Source organism: Geotrypetes seraphini, chromosome 3 (genome assembly GCF_902459505.1).
Source record: "Geotrypetes seraphini chromosome 3, aGeoSer1.1, whole genome shotgun sequence".
In the NCBI taxonomy this organism is placed as follows: domain Eukaryota; kingdom Metazoa; phylum Chordata; class Amphibia; order Gymnophiona; family Dermophiidae; genus Geotrypetes; species Geotrypetes seraphini.
The window spans coordinates 69158492-69177853 of NC_047086.1; the positions used below are offsets into that span (position 1 = coordinate 69158492).

General features: G+C 42.1%; 1 protein-coding gene across 3 annotated transcripts in view; it reads right to left on the bottom strand.

The window, feature by feature from the left end:
• Positions 1-19362, bottom strand: part of FBXO9 (F-box protein 9) — a 133792-nt gene that overhangs the window by 99114 nt on the left and 15316 nt on the right. For all 3 annotated transcript variants that reach the window (XM_033938290.1, XM_033938291.1, XM_033938292.1), the window contains exon 3: positions 6940-7098. In XM_033938290.1, the coding sequence (XP_033794181.1) occupies positions 6940-7098 (159 nt within the window). The remainder of the gene's footprint in view (positions 1-6939; positions 7099-19362) is intronic.

The window sequence follows — 19362 nt, forward strand, 5'->3', positions numbered from 1 at the left end:
CTCTGTTTATATTTGGATCCATCCTAAATTCTGGTGGTCTAGTATATGGTGCTACTTCCTTCTCTCCCTCCCGTAAATCAATGAGCACCCCCTCCCTCCCTGCTGTAGAATAAACATAGGCCCCCTACCTCCTTTCCTCCCTCCCTTGGAGAAGCAGCATAGGACTCTCCCAGAGTCTACCTTAAATGATCTAGTGAGGTGAGTTGGGGCAGGAGTAATCCTCTTTCACTCCTGCCCACACAGTGTCGCTGAGAAAATGGCTGCTGCAAGTTCCTGTGGCAATTCGCAGGACTGCTTCAAGTCTTGCAAATTGTTGCAGAAATGCATGGCAGCCATTTGTTCAACAAGACTGCATGAGCAGGAGCATAAAAAGATCGTTCCTGCCCCAACTCATCTTGCTGGACCAGTGATTAAGGTAGGCCCAAAGAGGAAGGCCTATGCTGCTTTTCCCATATAATGGGAGATTCAATATGAGATATTTAAATCAAATAGGAAAATCTATCCAAAAATTATCAGGGAAGGAGAGATTCCTCTCACCTCCTATCCCAGCCTGATTCTAATTATTTTTATTTCCCTCCCATGTACCTTAAGTATCCCTGGTGGTCCAGCGATGAATCGCAGCAGGAGCAACCTTCCTTCACTCCTGTCGGTGCAGAACCACTTAATTGGCTGCTGCAAGTTCTCCTGCTGCAATTCACCACTAGACCACCAGGGATACCTAAGGTATGCGGGGGAGATAAAAAATAATTAGAATCAGGCTGGGACAGAAGGCGAGAGATCCTCTGTGTAAGTGTTGGTGCCAGTGTTGACCTCCATCCAGGCAAGGCAGCTTTCTTATCCTGTGTGGATGCTTTATCAGAAACAGATCTCGCCCCCTCTAATTTATTGTCTGCCTCCCTCCCTTTATAAAATAAGAAAACATAAGATTGCACTGGAAGGAATAACACAGAAGGAAAAAAGCTGGTTTCAAACCCTTCCAAAAACAAGTTCACCTTAGGATAACCCTAAAACATATCCCAAAATGGCTCATGTAGCAGTACATTTAGGGTAATTACCACCTGCACTTAATGTAACTCTAATGTTTTATTAAAGTGGCAGGATGCTGGATATGGAGATGCCCTGAAATGTTTTCAATCTATTTGGGAACTGTATTGGAGGACACTTACTCATAGAAAGTGAAGACTGATTTTAAATTGATGTCTTTCTTTCATATTGTTGATTTATAGCAATTCTTGTTGCTTTGATTGTTTCCTACATTCGTCTTTGTTTGCAGCAGAGGGGGGAAGGAAGGGAGGTCAGGCATTTATAGGGGAGTTTTATACAACTCAAGACGTGTGTCTGTGTTTGATTATTTATGTCAAGAACTCTTAATGTGTTTTTAATTTCCCTAGTTTGTTCAGACCCATGTTAGTTCAGTTCTATACTGTTGCTCAAAGTTGGGGTGTGCATTCTTTTCTCTTTTTTTAAGGTATTTTATTGTACAATTTGAATGGAACAATTTTTATATTGTGCTGTTGTTTAGCAGCTAAATAAAGTTTAACAAATGACTATAAACAATGGATAGCCACATCTTTCAAGTCATATAAGGAACACTTCTGGAATGGAGTGGCCGACTATTGATTAGAATCTAATCTAATCTGATATTTCTGAATCATAAGAACATTCGAATTGCCGCTGCTGGGTCAGACCAGTGGTCCATCGTGCTCAGCAGTCTGCTCCTGTGGCGGCCCCTAGGTCAAAGACCAGTGCCCTAACTGAGATCAGCCTTACCTGCGTATGTTCTAGTTCAGCAGGAACTTGTCTAACTTTGTCTTGAATCCCTGGAGGGTGTTTTCCCCTATAACAGCCTCCGGAAGAGCGTTCCAGTTTTCCACCACCCTCTGGGTGAAGAAGAACTTTTTTACATTTGTACGGAATCTATCTCCTTTAACTTTAGAGAGGGCCCTCTTGTTCTCTCTACCTTGGAGAGGGTGAACAACCTGTCTCTGTCTACTAAATCTATTCCCTTCATTATCTTGAATATTTTGATCATGTCCCCTCTCAGCCTCCTCTTTTCAAGTTTATTAAAATTTTGATATACCACCTTATCGTTTATTTCAAGGTGGTTATACATTTTAAATAGGGCAGAAACAGATAATATAATTTAAAATAACTTTAACAAAATAAACATACACGATTAGATAAAAACAATGACATACATGACTGGACAAACGGGTACTAGTGGAAAAGAAGGGGAGAACTACAATGTTGAAAGAAAAGTAAGATATTAAAAGGTATAAACAAAAGGGTGTGGTTAAAAACAAGTAAGTCCAATACAAGTGGACTCGTAAAAGATAAAAAAGTTTTGGGTTTTTTTTTAATAGAAATCCTTAAAAGGACATTTACACTTGAAAGGCATCTTTAAAAAGGAATGTCTTAAGGAAAGAGGGAGAAGAGGCCCAGTTTCTCAAATCTCTCGCTGTATGGCAACTCCTCCAGCCCCTTAACCATTTTGGTTGCTCTTCTCTGCACCATTTCGAGTAGTACCATGTCCTTCTTCATGTACGGCAACCAGTGCTGGTTGCAGTATTCCATGTGAGAGTGTACCGTGGCCTGGTACAGCGGCATGATAACCTTCTCTGATCTGTTCGTGATCCCTTTCTTAATCATTCCTAGCATTCTGTTCGCCCTTTTCGCTGCCATCGCACATTGTGTGAACGGCTTCATCAACTTGGTCGACCAGTACTCACAAGTCTCTTTCCTGGGGGTCTCTCCAAGTACCGCTCCGGACATCCTGTATTCGTGTATAAGATTTTTGTTACCGACATGCATCACTTTACACTTATCCACACTGAACCTCATTTGCCATGTTGCGGCCCATTTCTTGAGCGTGTTTATGTCACGTTGCAGATCTTTGCAATCCTCCTGCGTCTTCACTACTCTGAATAACTTAGTATCGTCTGAAAATTTAATCACCTCACTCGTCGTGCCAATTTCCAGATCGTTTATAAATATGTTGAAGAACATGGGCCCAAGCACCGAACCCTGTGGCACTCCACTGGTGACGCTTTTCCAGTCCGAGTATTGTCCATTGTCCATTTACTCCTACTCTCTGTTTCCTATCTGCCAGCCATTTTTTAATCCACACTATGTCTAAACACGTTCAAGGTGACTTACAATATTTTGAATTACAGAATGAATATACTACATTACAGTAGTTTGAGGAGTTCAGAATTATGAATACGGTAATAGAGATGAGAGAATGGAGGTTCTTTGATTGTATTGAGTAGTGGGTGGGATTAGATATTTTGAGCTAGTTGTCTACAGTGTGTATGCTTTCAAAGAAGAGAGTTTTAAAAAAATTTTCAGAATCTGTTGTAGAATGTTTCCATCCTAATGTTGGAAGGTTGTTCCAGGTCTTGGTGCCAAGATATTTAATTTAATTTAATTCTTATATACCGCTAATAACTGTGAGGTTTCTAAGCGGTTTACAAAAATGATGCATTAAAAAGATACAATAGATAAAAATAAATATGATAGGTACTTGGAAATTTCTCTATATAATATATGAAGAGCGAGTTGAATATGCATTTGTGTTTAACTCCTTTTGGAGATGGGCGTAGCAGTTGAAGCGATTTCAGTTTTCTGGTTGACAAGTTTATGAGTGATTCAGCAGTTTTTGCATATAAAATTTGAAACATTATGCACAATAGTTTGAAGTATGAGTTTTGACAGTCAGCTAGTGTAAGTTCTTATAGTAGGGTGAGAAGGAGTCAATTTTTTTAGTTTGAATATTAGTCTGATTGTCATGTTTTGAATCATCTGTAGTTTGTTCAGGAGAGTAGAGGGAGTTGCAATAATCCAGCTGGGATAGTATAAGTGTTTGTTTTAGCACGGGAACTTGGCGCTCTTGCAATAAGGGTTTGATGAGTCTTAGTTTTCTCATTTTGTAGAAGGTTTTCTTCCTTAGATTGGATACTTGAAATTCGTAAGATAGGGTGGCGTCGAGAATGAGTCTTGTTGATATCCAGTGTGGATCCTGAGATTAAAGTTACAGCGTTAGGAGCCATGTTTACAGCATTATGAAATCACAGAATTTTGGTTTTGTCCATGTTTAGTTTAAGTTTGTTGGATGTGGCCCAGGTGTGTATTTTGTCTATTCCATTCGATATTATCAGAATTGTCGTTATAGTCGTGGCTAATTGGGATAAGTAGAAGAATTTCATCTGCATATGAAAATATGCATTCCTTGTTGTCGAATCTGATACTGCCTAGCGAGCTCATGAACAGGTTGTAGAGGATCGATGATAACGGTGATCCTTGCAGTATGCCAAAGAACACTTGCCAGTATTTTTAAAACATTTCATCTTTGTATATAAGATATTGTCTGCTTTAAAGAAAGTCCTTGCACCGGTTCAGGACAGTTCCTACGATGCCAATTTCATTGAGTTTGGCTAGTAATAGTTGATGGTCTACTGAACTGAAAGCAGTGGATTTGTCAAATTGGAGAAGGATCGCCTGGTGACCAATGCTCAAGTATTGCTTGATTTTGGTGGTTAATGTCAATAACAAGATCTCTGTGCTGTGATTTGAGCAGAATCCAAATTGAATAGGATGGAAGCAAGAATGTTCTTCAACATAGGTGGAGAGCTGTTTGCTAATGTGCGTTTCAAAAAGTAGGTTTTTATCAGGATTCCAGCTATGAGTCTGTAATTTAAGGGGTTAGAGAGGTCTACATTCTGGGCTTTAGGGATATGCTTGACAGAAATTAGACCCATTTGGGATGGTAGTTGGCCTTGATGAAGAAGACTGCTTAAGAGATTTGTCAGCCAGTCTAAGATGTGGTCAGGGGCTTCTGCAAGTAGACAGTTGGGGCATCAGTTAAGTATACTGCTGCAAGTGGATAGTTGGTTTTTGTTTTTTTTAGGAGAGTAGCAGTGTTTGTTTGGAATAAAGGCTGGAAGGTGCTCCAGATTTGGTTTGCTGGGTTCGATTTTGGTTGGAGGAAAATAGGGGCAGTGGAAGTAGCTTTTTTGACTTCTAATTGTATTTTTAAATCTTGTTTTGGAAGAAGTTTGCTAAGGTCTGCGCATTAGGTTGGGAGTCAATGTCTGATTGACCTAGGACCGGGGCTTAAGTTGTGGTGCACATTAAACAGAAAAACTTTTTGATGTCAAAGTTATTGGTCTCAATTTCAAGAGTGTAGTGGGGTTATTTGGCCTCAGTAATGTGGAATTTGTATTTGTTGATAGTTGATCTCCACGCTGATCTGTGCTCCCTTTGCCATTGTCTTTCTAATCTTCTGCAAGATTGTTTCTGCTTTTAGGGCATCTGTGAGCCATGGTGAGGACTTGGCTGATTTTCGGCTTTTGTGACATAATGGTGCAATGGAGTTTCTCTATTGTTGTTCCAGTTATCAAGTGAAGCTATGTGACACTGATATAAATGCATGGGACTGGGATAGCAGTTTTTTCTTTAGGCGGAGATAGGTTCAAGGGGATTTTTTGCAAGTTGGTAGCAGTTCTGTATGGTGGGGTTTTAGGATTTCTTTTATTGACTGGGTGGTTACCAGTGATTATGGGGATTGTTTTATGAGTTGAATTTGGATTATTCATTGTGTATTGGTTGATAGGTAGAGAGGGTCTGTGCGGGTGGTGGTTGTGATGTGTAGGATGCCACATTGGATAAAAGGTGTTAAATGGTTAGTGGTCATTAGCTAGGTTGAATAGCCCAAGTAGGAAAATGGGTAATGCATGAGACCACTTCAAGGATGTGGTTTAGGTATTGATGGGCGAAAGAGGTATGATGAGTTGGGAGTGTGGTGGCTATTTTGCTATAGGGAGATGTAAGCTTTCTAGTTGTAGAGTATGGGCTGCTGAGTTCTGTTTGCTGGAATGGGAAGTAAGTGACAAATCTAGAGTCTGAGGGGACTGGGTTTGAAGTAATGATTAGGTTAGAATAAATTAGTAGATTGTGTGGTAGGATTGGTAATGGAAGCCTTAATTGGTATCAATTTGTAGTTGTGAGAATCAATTGTTTAGGTTGATAGAGGGGAGTATAAGTGTAATATGAACATAGGAGTGGGTGGGAGGGCCAAACAAATGGCCAATTAGGAACTTCCTTATGCTCCCAAAGATCGCTGGAGGCCTACGGAGCAGGAGGGACTGAGCAGCCCTCCTGCTCCCAACTTACAGGTACGGGGGGCCGGGCCGGACTGATGGCGGTGGGGGGTCCTTACAGCATCCCTCCTGCCATATCGAAGGAGGAGGCGATGGCAGGAGGAAGTGGGAGCATTGGGTGGCAGGAAGGAGTGGGCATACCTTCTGCCATTTGTGGGTCGTGGGGGGGGGGGCAGCGGTGGAAGTTTTGGACAGGTCTGCGGGGAGCATTGGGTGGCAGGAGGGAGTGGGCATACCTTCTGCCATTTGTGGGTCGTGGGGGGGCGGCGGTGGTGGTTTTTGGACAGGTCTGCCTGTCTTTTATTTATTTATTTTTTTTTTATGGGGCAGATATTGCAGTTGGGTTTTAGGATAGTAAAATCCGATTCAAAATAGCCAAGCAATTATTAGTGAATCAATCGCTTGGCTATTTTGCATGGGGTTTTACTCATTTGTATGGGTGGATCGGATAGGAGATTGATCAGACATCAGTTTAGTAAAACTGGTTTTGTGATCATCATTACAGGATCGGTAAGTTTAGTGAATCTAGGCCTATGTCAGGCATCTCATAGCAAATAAAGCAAGCAAATTAAACCAAAGAAATTAGGCTGAGTTCTAATCATAGCTTTTACAACCCCCAAAACAGTTCAAAGCAATTTTCTGAATGTCACCAACAGATTAAAAACCAAAGAATAGAATTTTTTATTTGTCCCAAGTACCACTGTATGAACTTTATGTAGAAGATGATTTTACTACAAATTCTCTAGGCTGCATGGAATTCCATGTGCTCTCACCATCTTACCTTTTCCTCCTTTGCTATCTCTTGCTTTGCTTTGGTATCTGTGACCTTTACTCCAAGGCTTCTTGCTGAAGTTTTGCGTGGTCGGTTTTCCAAGCCACTAGAACTCACACCTGGGGTAAGTTCTGACATCCATTGAGCCCGAAACATCTGCAGTTCTACCTGGAAAAGAATCAAAAGCTCTCATAAATGCACTATTACAAATAAATACATTGAAGAAATTAATGCTACATTTCATTTTTCCCCACTGATTTGGCATAGCAGTGAATAGAGTTCAGAGAAAAGGGGCATAAGAACAGGGCAAACAAGGTACCCATCCAGGCATCAATAGAGAGCTGAAAGACCATAGGTAATCTTGCTTACGTTGGCCCAAATACATATTTATCTTGTTGCACAGGGATTAAAAATTATGTGGCATACTGTTTGTGACTGCAGTATGTTTGAATAAAATAAACATACATTTTATATTTCACAGAATAGATTAGAAACCGATTAAAGGATAGATAGCAGTTAATTGCAGACAGAGTTCACATTGAAGAAAGGTGAGCAAAGATGTTAAAAAAAAAATCATGCTTTACAGAAATTCAGGTGAGCAGTATAAAGAAGCAAGCAAGTTACAGATATGCACTAACCAGAACACACCTGGAAGAAAGGGAGGGGAATACCTTAAAAGATCTCAGGAAGGACATACAAAACTCATTAAACTCTCAAATTATGTCCTATTGGAAACCACCGGAGGGACCTACCTAGACACTACAGGGTCTACCCACTGCACTCATACACAGACCCACTCAAACACTAGCCAAACAGAACAACCACAACAACAAAAACAAAAAACACAAGAAAAAAAGTGGAGAAAAAGCCTCAGTTCGTCTTCATATGGCAAAAAACTCCACTTGTAAACCACAAACAGGTAAGGTCCAAAAATGTATCAGTCCAATCAGCAGTGAGAAATACAATAGTAGCCCTCGTAGGAACAACCCCAAAAAGAACTTCAGCACGCCAAATTATGAAACTTCCCAAAGTGTCAGTAAAGCAAGCAGCACATATACGAGTCTCAAACACTGTCAATGGCAAGCAGGAAAAACAAACACTTAGCTGCAGACGGTATCCAGGCTGTCTTCCATGCATCAAAAAGTGCAAGCCTGCCCGGCCCCACAGCCACTCCTTCCCATGACCTCAAGATACTATAAAATCTAGGAGCCAGCCCAAAAATTTAAGAGCCAGATTTCAAACGATTGATAAATGCTCATAAATTTTTTTTTTTTTAAATATTCTTAATTCATTTTATATTTACATCAAGTAATAACAAATTAACTTAATACATCACTTGAAATACCATAAATTTTTCCCAAAATAAAATTTATCCCCTTCCCACCCACCATTCTAATATCATTTAATACATACAATATAATAAAATCATTCATTCCCTTCATAACCAATAATAAAAAGTCAAAAACCCAACCCCCCTCCCCAATCTTTCATTTATGTAAAATCAGGGAAAAATGATAACTATTCTTTACAATAATTTATCAATGGTCCCCACACATCCTTAAACTTATTAAAATATCCTTTTTGAACAGCTAACGCGCTTTCCATTTTATACATGTGACACACTGAACTCCACCAAAAACTATAATTCAGTCTTTTCCAATCTTTCCAATATATGTTATTTGTTGAATGGCAACTCCTGTCAGAATCAGTAAAAGTTCATTATTTTTGGAAGATATTTGGCTCTTAGCTCTCTTAGACATGCCAAATAAAACTGTCATACGATAATGCCACATGATTCTCTAACAAGCAATTTATTTGGCTCCAAATCGATTTCCAAAAAGCCAAAATAAATGGACAATAGAACAATAAATGATCTAAAGTCTCTGCTTCAAGATGACAATGCCAACATCTATTAGACTTAGAGCAATCTAATTTTGGTAAGCGAACAGGGGTCCAGAATGCTCTATGCAACAGGAAAAACCATGTTTGTCTCATAGATGCAGACATTGTACGTTTCATCCTCCAAGACCAAATTTGTGGCCATTGAGACGCAGTAATTTGATGCTTAATCTCAATGCTCCAAATTTCCCTGAGTCCAGTTTTTGATTTTTTATTCATATATCCAGATATTAATTTGTACCACTGTGCGGCCTGGTGTCCCAGGAAGTCTGCCTGAAAGTATAAGAACTCTAAACTAAATTGAGCATTAAGATTTTTCCATTCAGGGAACCCTGCCTGAATAGCCTGCTTCAGTTGCAACCACCTATAACTTTATGATTTATCAAGACCAAATTTATGTTGCAACTGTGAAAAATCAAGCAGTTTACCATTAGATATAATATTATCTAACGTGCGTATACCTGCTTTTATCCAATACTTCCAGACGATATTAAACCCGCCTATTTGAATCTTGCTCATAAATTTTAAAAAAATGTCAATTAGGGGCGTGGCTTGGAGCCACAGTAAGATGGTCAGGTGAAAGCGCGGCTCCTGCATTGCAGGTTAAAGATCTGAAAATATAAGCTACAAAACTTGATATTTTTGATTGAAACTGTGCTTTCTGATTTTATGATGGCATCGTCTAAACAAATGAAGGGAGAGGTGGCTAGTACAAGCGCAGAATGCGCTAAAAGATAAAAAACGGAGCCGATGACCCCCTCAAAAGTTCTGTTGCCAGGACATGACAGAAGCGATATCGTGGCAGAGCTCAGGCAGATTAAAGAAATTGTTTTAAACAACTCGAGGAAGATACAATAGGCTATAGATGAAGTGGCTAGCCTCACACGGCAAATGGCAGTTATGAAAGTTAAAATGGATAAACTGGTCACGTGATGCCGCGCTACTAAGCGGACGTGCCTCTGCACAGCTCCGGGCCGGGCGGCGTTAAATCCCGTTGCTAAGCACATGCACACAGTCGGGCGCTTTTAAATCTTTCGCCGCTGACCTCCCGAGGTTGCAGGGTGCAATCGGAGCTTCTTCGCATAGGGCCCTGCACGCGGTATGACGGCAAAAACGCCGCGGGACACGCGTGGGAAGGTGAGGAATACCGAGTCCAAGATGGCGGAGGGCCACGAGGTGCCTGTCTTCACCATTCAAGCGGCAGCGATCCAGGAGCTCACCAAGTCACTAACCTTGGTTATGGAGGACAAACTGGCAAAAATACAAGCCTTCATGGAAGACTTCAGGGAGATGCTTGAGACTCATGCAGGCAGGCTGCAAAGAGTGGAAGACCGTGTGGCCCAGCAGGAAGACCACGCAGCGAACTTTGAAGAACGTCTCCGAGTCTTGGAGACCGCTAAAACTGCCTGCCTCGACCGCTTGGATGACCATGAGAACAGAAACCGAAGAAATAATTTACGATTTATTGGTCTGCCCAGCACTATCCGGGACGTTGACCTGCGAGCCTGCCTTGAAAAATGGCTGCCAGACGTCCTGGAGCTGGGCGCCTCGGGGGAGCAGGTGCTCATTGAACGCGCTCACCGAGTGGGAAGTCAGAGAGAAAATGAACAGCGGCCCCGACCAGTCCTTGCCCGATTTCTGAATTTTGCCACGAAGGAGCGGGTCCTCGCTCACTTTCGGCGAGGGAATGGTTTCCAATATGAGGGGCAGAAGATTTTAGTCTTCCAGGACTTCTCTCCCCAGGTTTCATCTAAGCGCAAGGCCATGGCGCCTCACTGTAACACCCTTTACCAGCGAAACATCCGGGTGTCCCTGCTGTACCCCGCCAGAGCTCGTGTGTCCTTTAACAACAAGGTCCACTACTTTGACACCCCAGGTGAGCTTGGGCGCTTTATTCAAGATCTGCCGGCGCCTCCGAGAGCGGGACCTGGGAATGCCTGACTACCAGCCTTCTGTTTTCACCTACTTTATCCTGGTTTTTGATGGGGGGAGCGTGCTGTGTTCCATGCGACGGCGAGTTGGGGTGCCTGTGGGGTGTTTTCCCTCTGGCTTCACCCCACCATCTTCCATCTTCCACGAATACTGAGTGTCCCTCCTTTTGCTGAAGTTCCTCCCGGATTTGCCTGTTTCGTTGGGAAGGTCTCGACGATACCAGCGCCGGTCGTGGGGGCGTTTTGACTTCTCACCTACCTGGCACCTTACTGCACGCTGGTCTGCTGGAGTTTCAACTTTTAAGAACCCGGCGGAGGTGTGAACGGGTGCTGGATGCTCCTGGAATCTCACTCACTCTTTTTCTCCCCCTGACCATGGAGAGGATACATCTGGATGCTGGGGTGTAGCGGGCGCTGGCGTGCTGAGGCCAAGTGGTGCCCCAATGCAGCTAGTCTGTTGACATGCTTTTGGAGCCGGCGCCCCTGGCCTCTTCCGACCATGGCGCATTGTGCCCTTAGGCATTGAATTCCCCTCGACCTGACGACCGAGCGGCATGGGATACTGCAGGGGCTGGAAAGCTACCAGCGGGTTGCTGCTCTCTGCTCTCTTCCCCCTGTGATGTATACACCCCTACAGGGTGAGCTTTGATCATTGTGCAATTTCTACTGTTTCTGTTATGTATTATGAGGGCTTGGCCCGGAGTTGTGCGTTGTACGTTGTACGTTTGTACTCTGTACTTTGTTTTTTGTACATCTGGGTTAGCATGGGTTTCTGTGCTGGGATTGGGAATGGGGAGGGACTCGGGAGGGGGGGTTGGCAGGGACCATATGCATGCATGCTTGTTGGTATGACTGGGGCCTTTGTGGGGCGTATGACTAGGGTATGTATGTTGGTGTGTATGAGTCTTTTCTTAAAGGGCTTAAGTGTACTTAAGGGCAAAGTATTACTATATTTTTTGAGTGGGTGGAGGCATTGGCTGGGACGGCTTCCCCCACTTTGGTTCTGGTTCTATTCCTTGATTTTTCTATGTACCACTGCTCTGTTAAATGGTACAATTGCATGTTAAATCTTTAAATGTTGATGGGATACATTCTCCCATCAAACGCACGAAAATTTTAGCATATCTTAAGCGTGAACACACAGATATAGCATTCCTGCAAGAAACCCATCTGAGCACTACGGAACATAGGAAACTGCGTAGGGGCTGGGTGGGACAGGTATATTCTGCATCATTCACAGCTCGGAAATGTGGGGTGGCTATCCTCATCCACAAAAACATACCCTTCCACCTGCATACTCAAATTGGTGACTCCAACAGGAGGTTTCTTATCTTGGTGGGTGAACTTTGGGGCAAACCACTAGTTTTGTGCAACATCTACGCCCCTAACACTTACTCGCATGCTTTCTTTACATCAGTGGTGGGTCACTTGGCTCCCCTCCTGCCTCAACCGGTTATACTGGGAAGCGACTTTAATTTTGTAGCACACCCTCAGTGGGATCGCAGACCAGCTAAACCGGTACCAAAGGGCCATTTCAATAAGGGGGTACACTTTCTTATTAGAGAGTTGGGATTGCTAGACTCCTGGCGCATATTGTACCCCACCGAACTTGACTTCTCTTTTTACTCTCACCCTCATTCGTCACACTCCCACATTGATTACTTTCTCATCTCTGCTTCTCTCTTTCCGAACCTGTCGACTGCGAGCCTGTCGCCACCAGTAGTATCGGACCATGCTCTTCTGGGCCTTGACTTACATTTCGGGCCCCAAGCCGTGGGACGGGTCTGGCGGATGTCCCCTTTCCTTTATAAAGATGCGGAGTTTCGCGAATTTTTTCAAAAGCGATGGGATGACTACCATAACACTAACTCAGTGACGGACGTGGACCCCGTTGTCTATTGGGAGGCGGCTAAAGCGGTTATGCGAGGACATGTTCTGGCTTACTTGGCATCCTTGAACAAGAAGAGAGACAGGGAGCTCCTTGCTCTATCGCGAGATCTTGCTGGCTTCCGATCTCTTCACATCTCCCGACTCGACAACGAATCTAAACAGGCCATGTGCGCCGTCAAAGAGAAGATCAATCTCCTCTTGGAGCAAAGAGCCAGACGCAATATATACTGTTACAAATATAAACTTTATCGCTAGGGGGACAAAACGGGGAGGTTGTTGGCTAACCTGGTGCGCCCGCACAAGACTCGTCATACTATTACTTCCATTAAAGATAAAAGGGGTGTCACGCACATCACTCATTCAGCTGTCACGGAGCAGTTTGTGCAATTCTACTCCAATCTGTATGCAGCACAACCCTATGACGCGGACACTAGCGATAGATTCTTTCAGGGGCTTCGTCTCCCCTCCTTGACAGAGGATCAGAGGCTTGCCCTTAATGGACCTATCATGGGAGAGGAACTGCAGGTTGCTATTAAAAAGCTTAAGCTAGCTAAAACGCCGGGCCACGATGGCTTTGGGCCAGAATTCTATAAGTTATTGAATCCGCCAGCCTTATCCTCCCTTCAACAATACTTTATGGGACTGCGTAATTTCACTCCACCAGGTGATTCTCATAATAGAGCACATGTTATTGTTCTCCCCAAGCCTGGGCGTCCGCTTGACATTCTAGGATCATACCGCCCAATTTCCCTTCTTAACCAAGATGTAAAACTTTTGGCTAGTATTCTGGCGGCGCGTCTCAATAAATTCTTGCCCACACTCATTCACGAAGACCAGGTCAGTTTCGTACCCGGCAGACATGCGTCCATGAACCTATTGAGAGTGCTGGCGGTGTTACAGCACCCTCGAGCGGTTTCTGATAGGGCACTCATTACTAGCCTAGATGTAGAAAAGGCGTTCGACATGGTCTCATGGCCACATCTCTTTAGGACGCTTGGCCGCTTCGGGATCCAGGGGGATTTTCTCGCATGGTTGCTGGCTCTGTATCATCACCCCACATCGCAACTCTTAGTGAATGGCGGAGTCTCTGACCCCTTCCCTTTGGGTCGGGGCACGCGTCAGGGCTGCCCCCTTTCGCCCCTCCTTTTCCTTCTCTCGCTTGAATCTTTGGCAGCTCGAATTCGACAGGACGAAGGGTTGGAGGGTCTTGGGGTGGGCAACAATGAATTTCGCATCAGTATGTTCGCTGACATGCTTTTATATGTTAATAATGCAGACAGGAATATGCCTGTTCTGATGTCCCTAATTCGAGCCTATGGTGTCTTCTCAGGTTTGAAAATTAATTTCGATAAGACGGAGGCGCTTTTGCTAGGAGGTTCGCCAGCGGAGCCTTGGTGTAGAGACCTCAGCGTGGGTATCGCCCCGGGAAAGTTGAAATATCTCGGCATCATGCTTTACCGAGACCCGCGCAAGTTATACGAGGCTAACATTTCTGCCACCATCGGACGGATCAAAACTCTCTGTCATAAATGGCAATCGCTGCCTCTATCGCTTTTAGGGCGTGTGGCCTTGGTTAAAATGGTGATGTTCCCGAAACTACTCTATCCACTGCAAACTATACCTGTTTGGATTTCCCGCTCGGACGAACGAGCCTACCAATCCATCATTTGCGCCTTCGTGTGGAGGGGAAAGAAACCACGTATCAACACAATTAAATTGTCCCAGAGCCAAGACCGAGGGGGCTTAGGTTTGCCCGCTCTGAGAATCTACAACGTTGCCGCGCTCCTCCGATGGATTCATGAGCAATTGGTATCTTCGCGCCGATATTCCCCAGAATCTTTAATCGAGGACTGCTGCATGCCCTGGTCCTTCTCTTCCTTTCTTCATGGAATGAGGGGAGGGGACGCGGGGCCTCGTTCTGCTATTCTGCCTTTCCTTCTCCCTTTCAAGCGGGCGTGGTGCTGGTGGCGTGCACTCCAGGACCGGCTGCCCCATGTATCCCCGTTTCTTTCTCTTCTACGTAACCCCGATTTTGCTTCTGGAGCAGGTGGCCTGGCGGGACTGGGGGACTGCACTGCACGCACCACAACTGTGGGTGATGTATTGGAATTGGGAGGGGGGGAGTTCCCATCCTTTGCACAAATGCGGGAGGCTTGGCGAATACCACCCGCGCACATGTACACTTTTTTGCAAATTCACCACTATTTTCATTCCTTAATGCGTGCTCATGGGGATCGGTGGAGATATGGCCCTTTGGACCGGGTTTTCTTATCCACACCCACTGCCTCTAACAAAATTTCTACATGGTACAAGGTGGGGAGAGATAGCTCTGGGGAGGGATGCCTCCATATACTGGGGGGGAATGGTCTACTGAGCTGGGGATGTCTGTTTCAATACATGATCTCAGGATCCTCTTTCAAACACTTTACTTGCATGTGAAGGCCGCGGGCCTGCAGGAAACACAATATAAAATATTGCCTCGGTCTTATATCACTAGAGCCCGGGGCTGTCATATGGGACTGTGGAGTGATGATATATGTCCCAAATGTAACTCTCATAGGGGTGATTACGTCCACTCGTTCTTTGCTTGTACCAAACTGCATTTCTGGGACTCTGTGAAGCTCTGTTTAGCGAACATCCTACAGTGCACAGTGCCTTGGAACCCTATTGCACTGTTGATGGGAGATGTTACTGATCTCAAACAGCAAGGCATGGACTTCCCTGCTCATAAGTACCTGCTCCACGCAATCCTTGTGGGCAAACAACTCATCCTGAAATACTGGGCTGCTGAGGAGGTACCGACATATACTATGTGGATATCCCGGATGCATTTGCCAGCAAACTTTGAACTGGACACTTATGTCTCCTGACCCCAGGCTCACTGGAAACTTTATTGCTCACTCTGGAGGTCGACCTTAACCCAGGTTGCCTAAACATTTTGTAGGTTCGGTCCATGCACTGGATGTTCATATTTACGCTTACTTTTATATCTTTTATATTTTGTATTTTGTTCCACTTGTCTGTTCTGTCACGGGGTCGAGTGGCAGAGCATTGGAACACTTGCATCTTTGCATTTTGAATATATGCCCTTGCCGTGTGAGTTTGATTAGTGTGTGTGAGTCTATGTGTGTGCTGAGTTGAATGTGGAATGTTTGGCGGTTCGCATGTTTTGAATGGGGTGTGAATGCTTAGAGGTTACACTGGATCGTTTGGGGATCCTAGTTGGTGAGGTTTCTCTTCATTGAAATATAGGCGAGAGGCGCGGGGAGGCGTACTGTTATCTCTCACAGCTAGTTTTACGTTCTCAGCGAGAGTGCGTTACGTCCACCTAAACTGCAATCTTATGTTTCTGTAGGTTTCTACCTCTGCACACTGTTACGATGTATAGCACTGCATGATATCTGCTATGTTTTCTTGTGTACCAACATTATGTACCAAATATGATCATGTTACTCCTCTTCTTATCAAGTCACATTGGCTACCTATTAATCATCGGATAACATTTAAAATAGCTTTCTTAGTTTACAAGGTACTATTGTTCAATACGCCACTATTCATATCTAGAATGATAACCCCTTATTGTACAACTCGACTCCTTCGATCTTCCCAGCAAGACTTATTACTGGTCCCTTCACTAAAAATTGTTGGAACAAGGAGAAATGATATGTTCTCTGTACTAGCTCCCCAATTGTGGAACACCCTTCCTCTTTTTATCAGAAAGGAAAAAGATCTTATTTCTTTTAAAAAATTATTGAAAACTTTTTTATTTAACGATGCTTTTAACGATTAATTTCCTTTCCTTACTCCCTTCTTTATATTGCCTTTCCCTTCCATTTGTTCTTTCCCTTTTTTAAGAGAAATATTGTAACCCTTTCCCTCCTTTCCTCCCTGTTATGTCTTATGCTGTTTTTTTTTGTTAACTGTTAGGTAAAGAGAAATTTTCTCTATTTTATTTAACTAATTAATAATTATTTGTGATTATGTTTTGGATGTTTTGTAATACTAATGTGATATTATGATATTAACTTGTATTTTATTGTACATCGCCTAGAAAGCTTTATATAGGCGATTAATCAAAATAAACCTGAACTTGAACTTGATTATCTTTGTATTGCTGACGGCAGTGGCTGTCCCATTGTTTCTTGTCTTAATAAACTTGATATTTAAAAAAAAAAAAAATGGATAAACTGGAAAAAAAATTGAGGCAAATGAGACTGAAATTTGGCAGTTGAAGCAGAATAAAAAGTTAATTGAGAGCCTGTCAAAAGATCTTGAAGATTGTGTTAACCGTGGTAAACGGAACAATTTGAGAATAATTGGTCTGCCGGAAGGCATATAAAAAAATGATCCAGTCTCATTTTTGGAGAACTTTTTGCCGAAGATATTGCCACTGAAATTCAAATATCTATGGCATTTGAAAGAGCCCATAGAATTCCGACTAAAAGATCAGATAAACAGCGGGGGCAGCGTCCTTTGATCTTCAAGTTATTGAGATTTCAACAGATTGCAGAGATCCTTAGGTTGGCAAAAGAAAATCACAACTTAAAATGTCAGGACTCAAAAATTTTCATTGTGTCTGATTTTGCCAGGGCTATAGCACAGAAAAGGAAAAAGCTGTTGGAACCGAGGCCAAGATTGAAAAGTCTTGGTGCTAGGTATGGGCTGATATATCCAGCCATAATGAGAGTCACATATGACAACAAGAATCTAAATTTTGAAGATCCAGTGAAATTAAGTGAATTTTTGGAGAATTGTGAACACCCGATGTCTATGTAATATACTTTGACATATAAATAATTTGAAAAAGGAATGCACGAAGCCCTGCTGAATAAACATTCTAAACGGCACTGTTTACTGGATACAGATGACAACATTCTTTGTTATGGGTTGAATTGCTCCAGCTTATTCTAATGTGGTGGTTTAGATATAAGAGGATGGAAGGATTAATGGAACGGATCTGCTTACAGTAAAGTCAGCACTGGTGACTCAGGAAATTTGAGGGTCAGTCATGTGTATTAGTGATATCATCTGCGGTCATCAAGAAATAAAACTTTTGAAGGAACGAGAACATGACAGCTTATTAAGGAACCGGATAGTTATAATAATCAAAAAAGTGATTTTTCTGTGAACTACATCAGAGGAAGTTAAATGCACGGTGTGGCTGTACCTCTTGCGATTCAGGAAAGGGAGGGTATGAAGGTTGGATTTGCATAAACTATTGCATAATAGAGTCCTGGTACCATATCTGGGTACATAGTGGATATGTTATGTTCCTGAAGGCTGGCTGAAAAGCTGATTTATTGAAGAATCTGAGTTACTTGTACTGCGGATGAAGTTTGCATGGCTTTGAGAGTTCGCATTTAACATTAAATTACTGTTTTAGTATGCACAATAATTTTATGTGCAGATTATTAGTACATTTTGAAAGTCAAACTGAGATTGATAGAAAATTTTGTGATTTGGGGTTAATATTGTTTTAATTTTTATGAATTACTTTATATGGGGTTATTAAATTTTATTTTAATCTTATCAATAGTACATGAAATGAATTATATTAATGTTTATTGATTTTAATTGATCAAGAAATGTCATAGTTTTTTGGTTAATTAAATATAATAGTATTTGGTTATTTAAATATAATAGTATTTAATTTATTGCTATTTGTGATTATATTTTATTATTGCATAATAAGAAATTGATTTTGAGTAAGTGATATTTTTATTGGTATAATTAATACTAGTTGAAGTGTAGTAATGGTGATATTGATTATAATTATCAAATTAAGGAGATTTGAGGTTTGAGCAATATGGTATTGGTTTTATGTTGATATGGAATGTTATATTCTGTTAGGGAAATGATATTTAATGATTGGGTAGTTTTTAATTAACTTGATTCGGGTTAATTTGGGTATTCATAATAGTTTTTAATGAAGTCCTATAGTCTTACATTTGAGGAAAATAGTATTTATTATATGAAATTCTGGGATTTTGCTGGATAAAATGGTTTATAATTTTTAATGAACTAATTTTGAAATTTGTCAAATTTATTAGATTTAATTTGGGTAGATTAAATGTAGTTAGCTTATGATTTTTAAAGATTATGATGTAAAGATATTGACCTGTGGGAGTTGCTTGTCACTTGATACCATATGCGTATTTCCAAGTTTTCACTTTTATTTAGGGGGGGGTGGGGTAGGGTGTGGAGATGGAAAAGGGGATATGGGAGGGGGGTTTATGTTTTTCTAGATCCTGAATTTGGGGGAAGTGTAAATTTAGATTGGTTGCAATATAATTATTTTTTTTATTGGAAGATTTATGAAAGTTTGTTTTATATAGTTATACAATGACTTAAAATATTTTCGTTAAATGTAAATGGTCTAAACCATCCGATTAAGAGAAAAAAACTGCTCTTATTCTTAAAAATCAGAATGCAGATATCTGTTTTATCCAAGAGTCTCATCTGTCTGCTGAGGAATCCAAGAAGCTGGAGGGAAATTGGGTGAAGCACTGTTTTTTTGCCCCTGCGGTGAGGAAAAAGGCTGGAGTCGCTATTTTGGTTAATAAAAAATGTAATGCAGTGTTTAATATGATAACTTCTGATCCTTTAGGAAGATGGGTGCATGTTGGCATGAGTATGGGAAATACTACTTTGGCGCTTTTCAATGTATATGCCCCTAATTCGAACCAAATAGAGTTTTTTAAGTCTCTGCAAC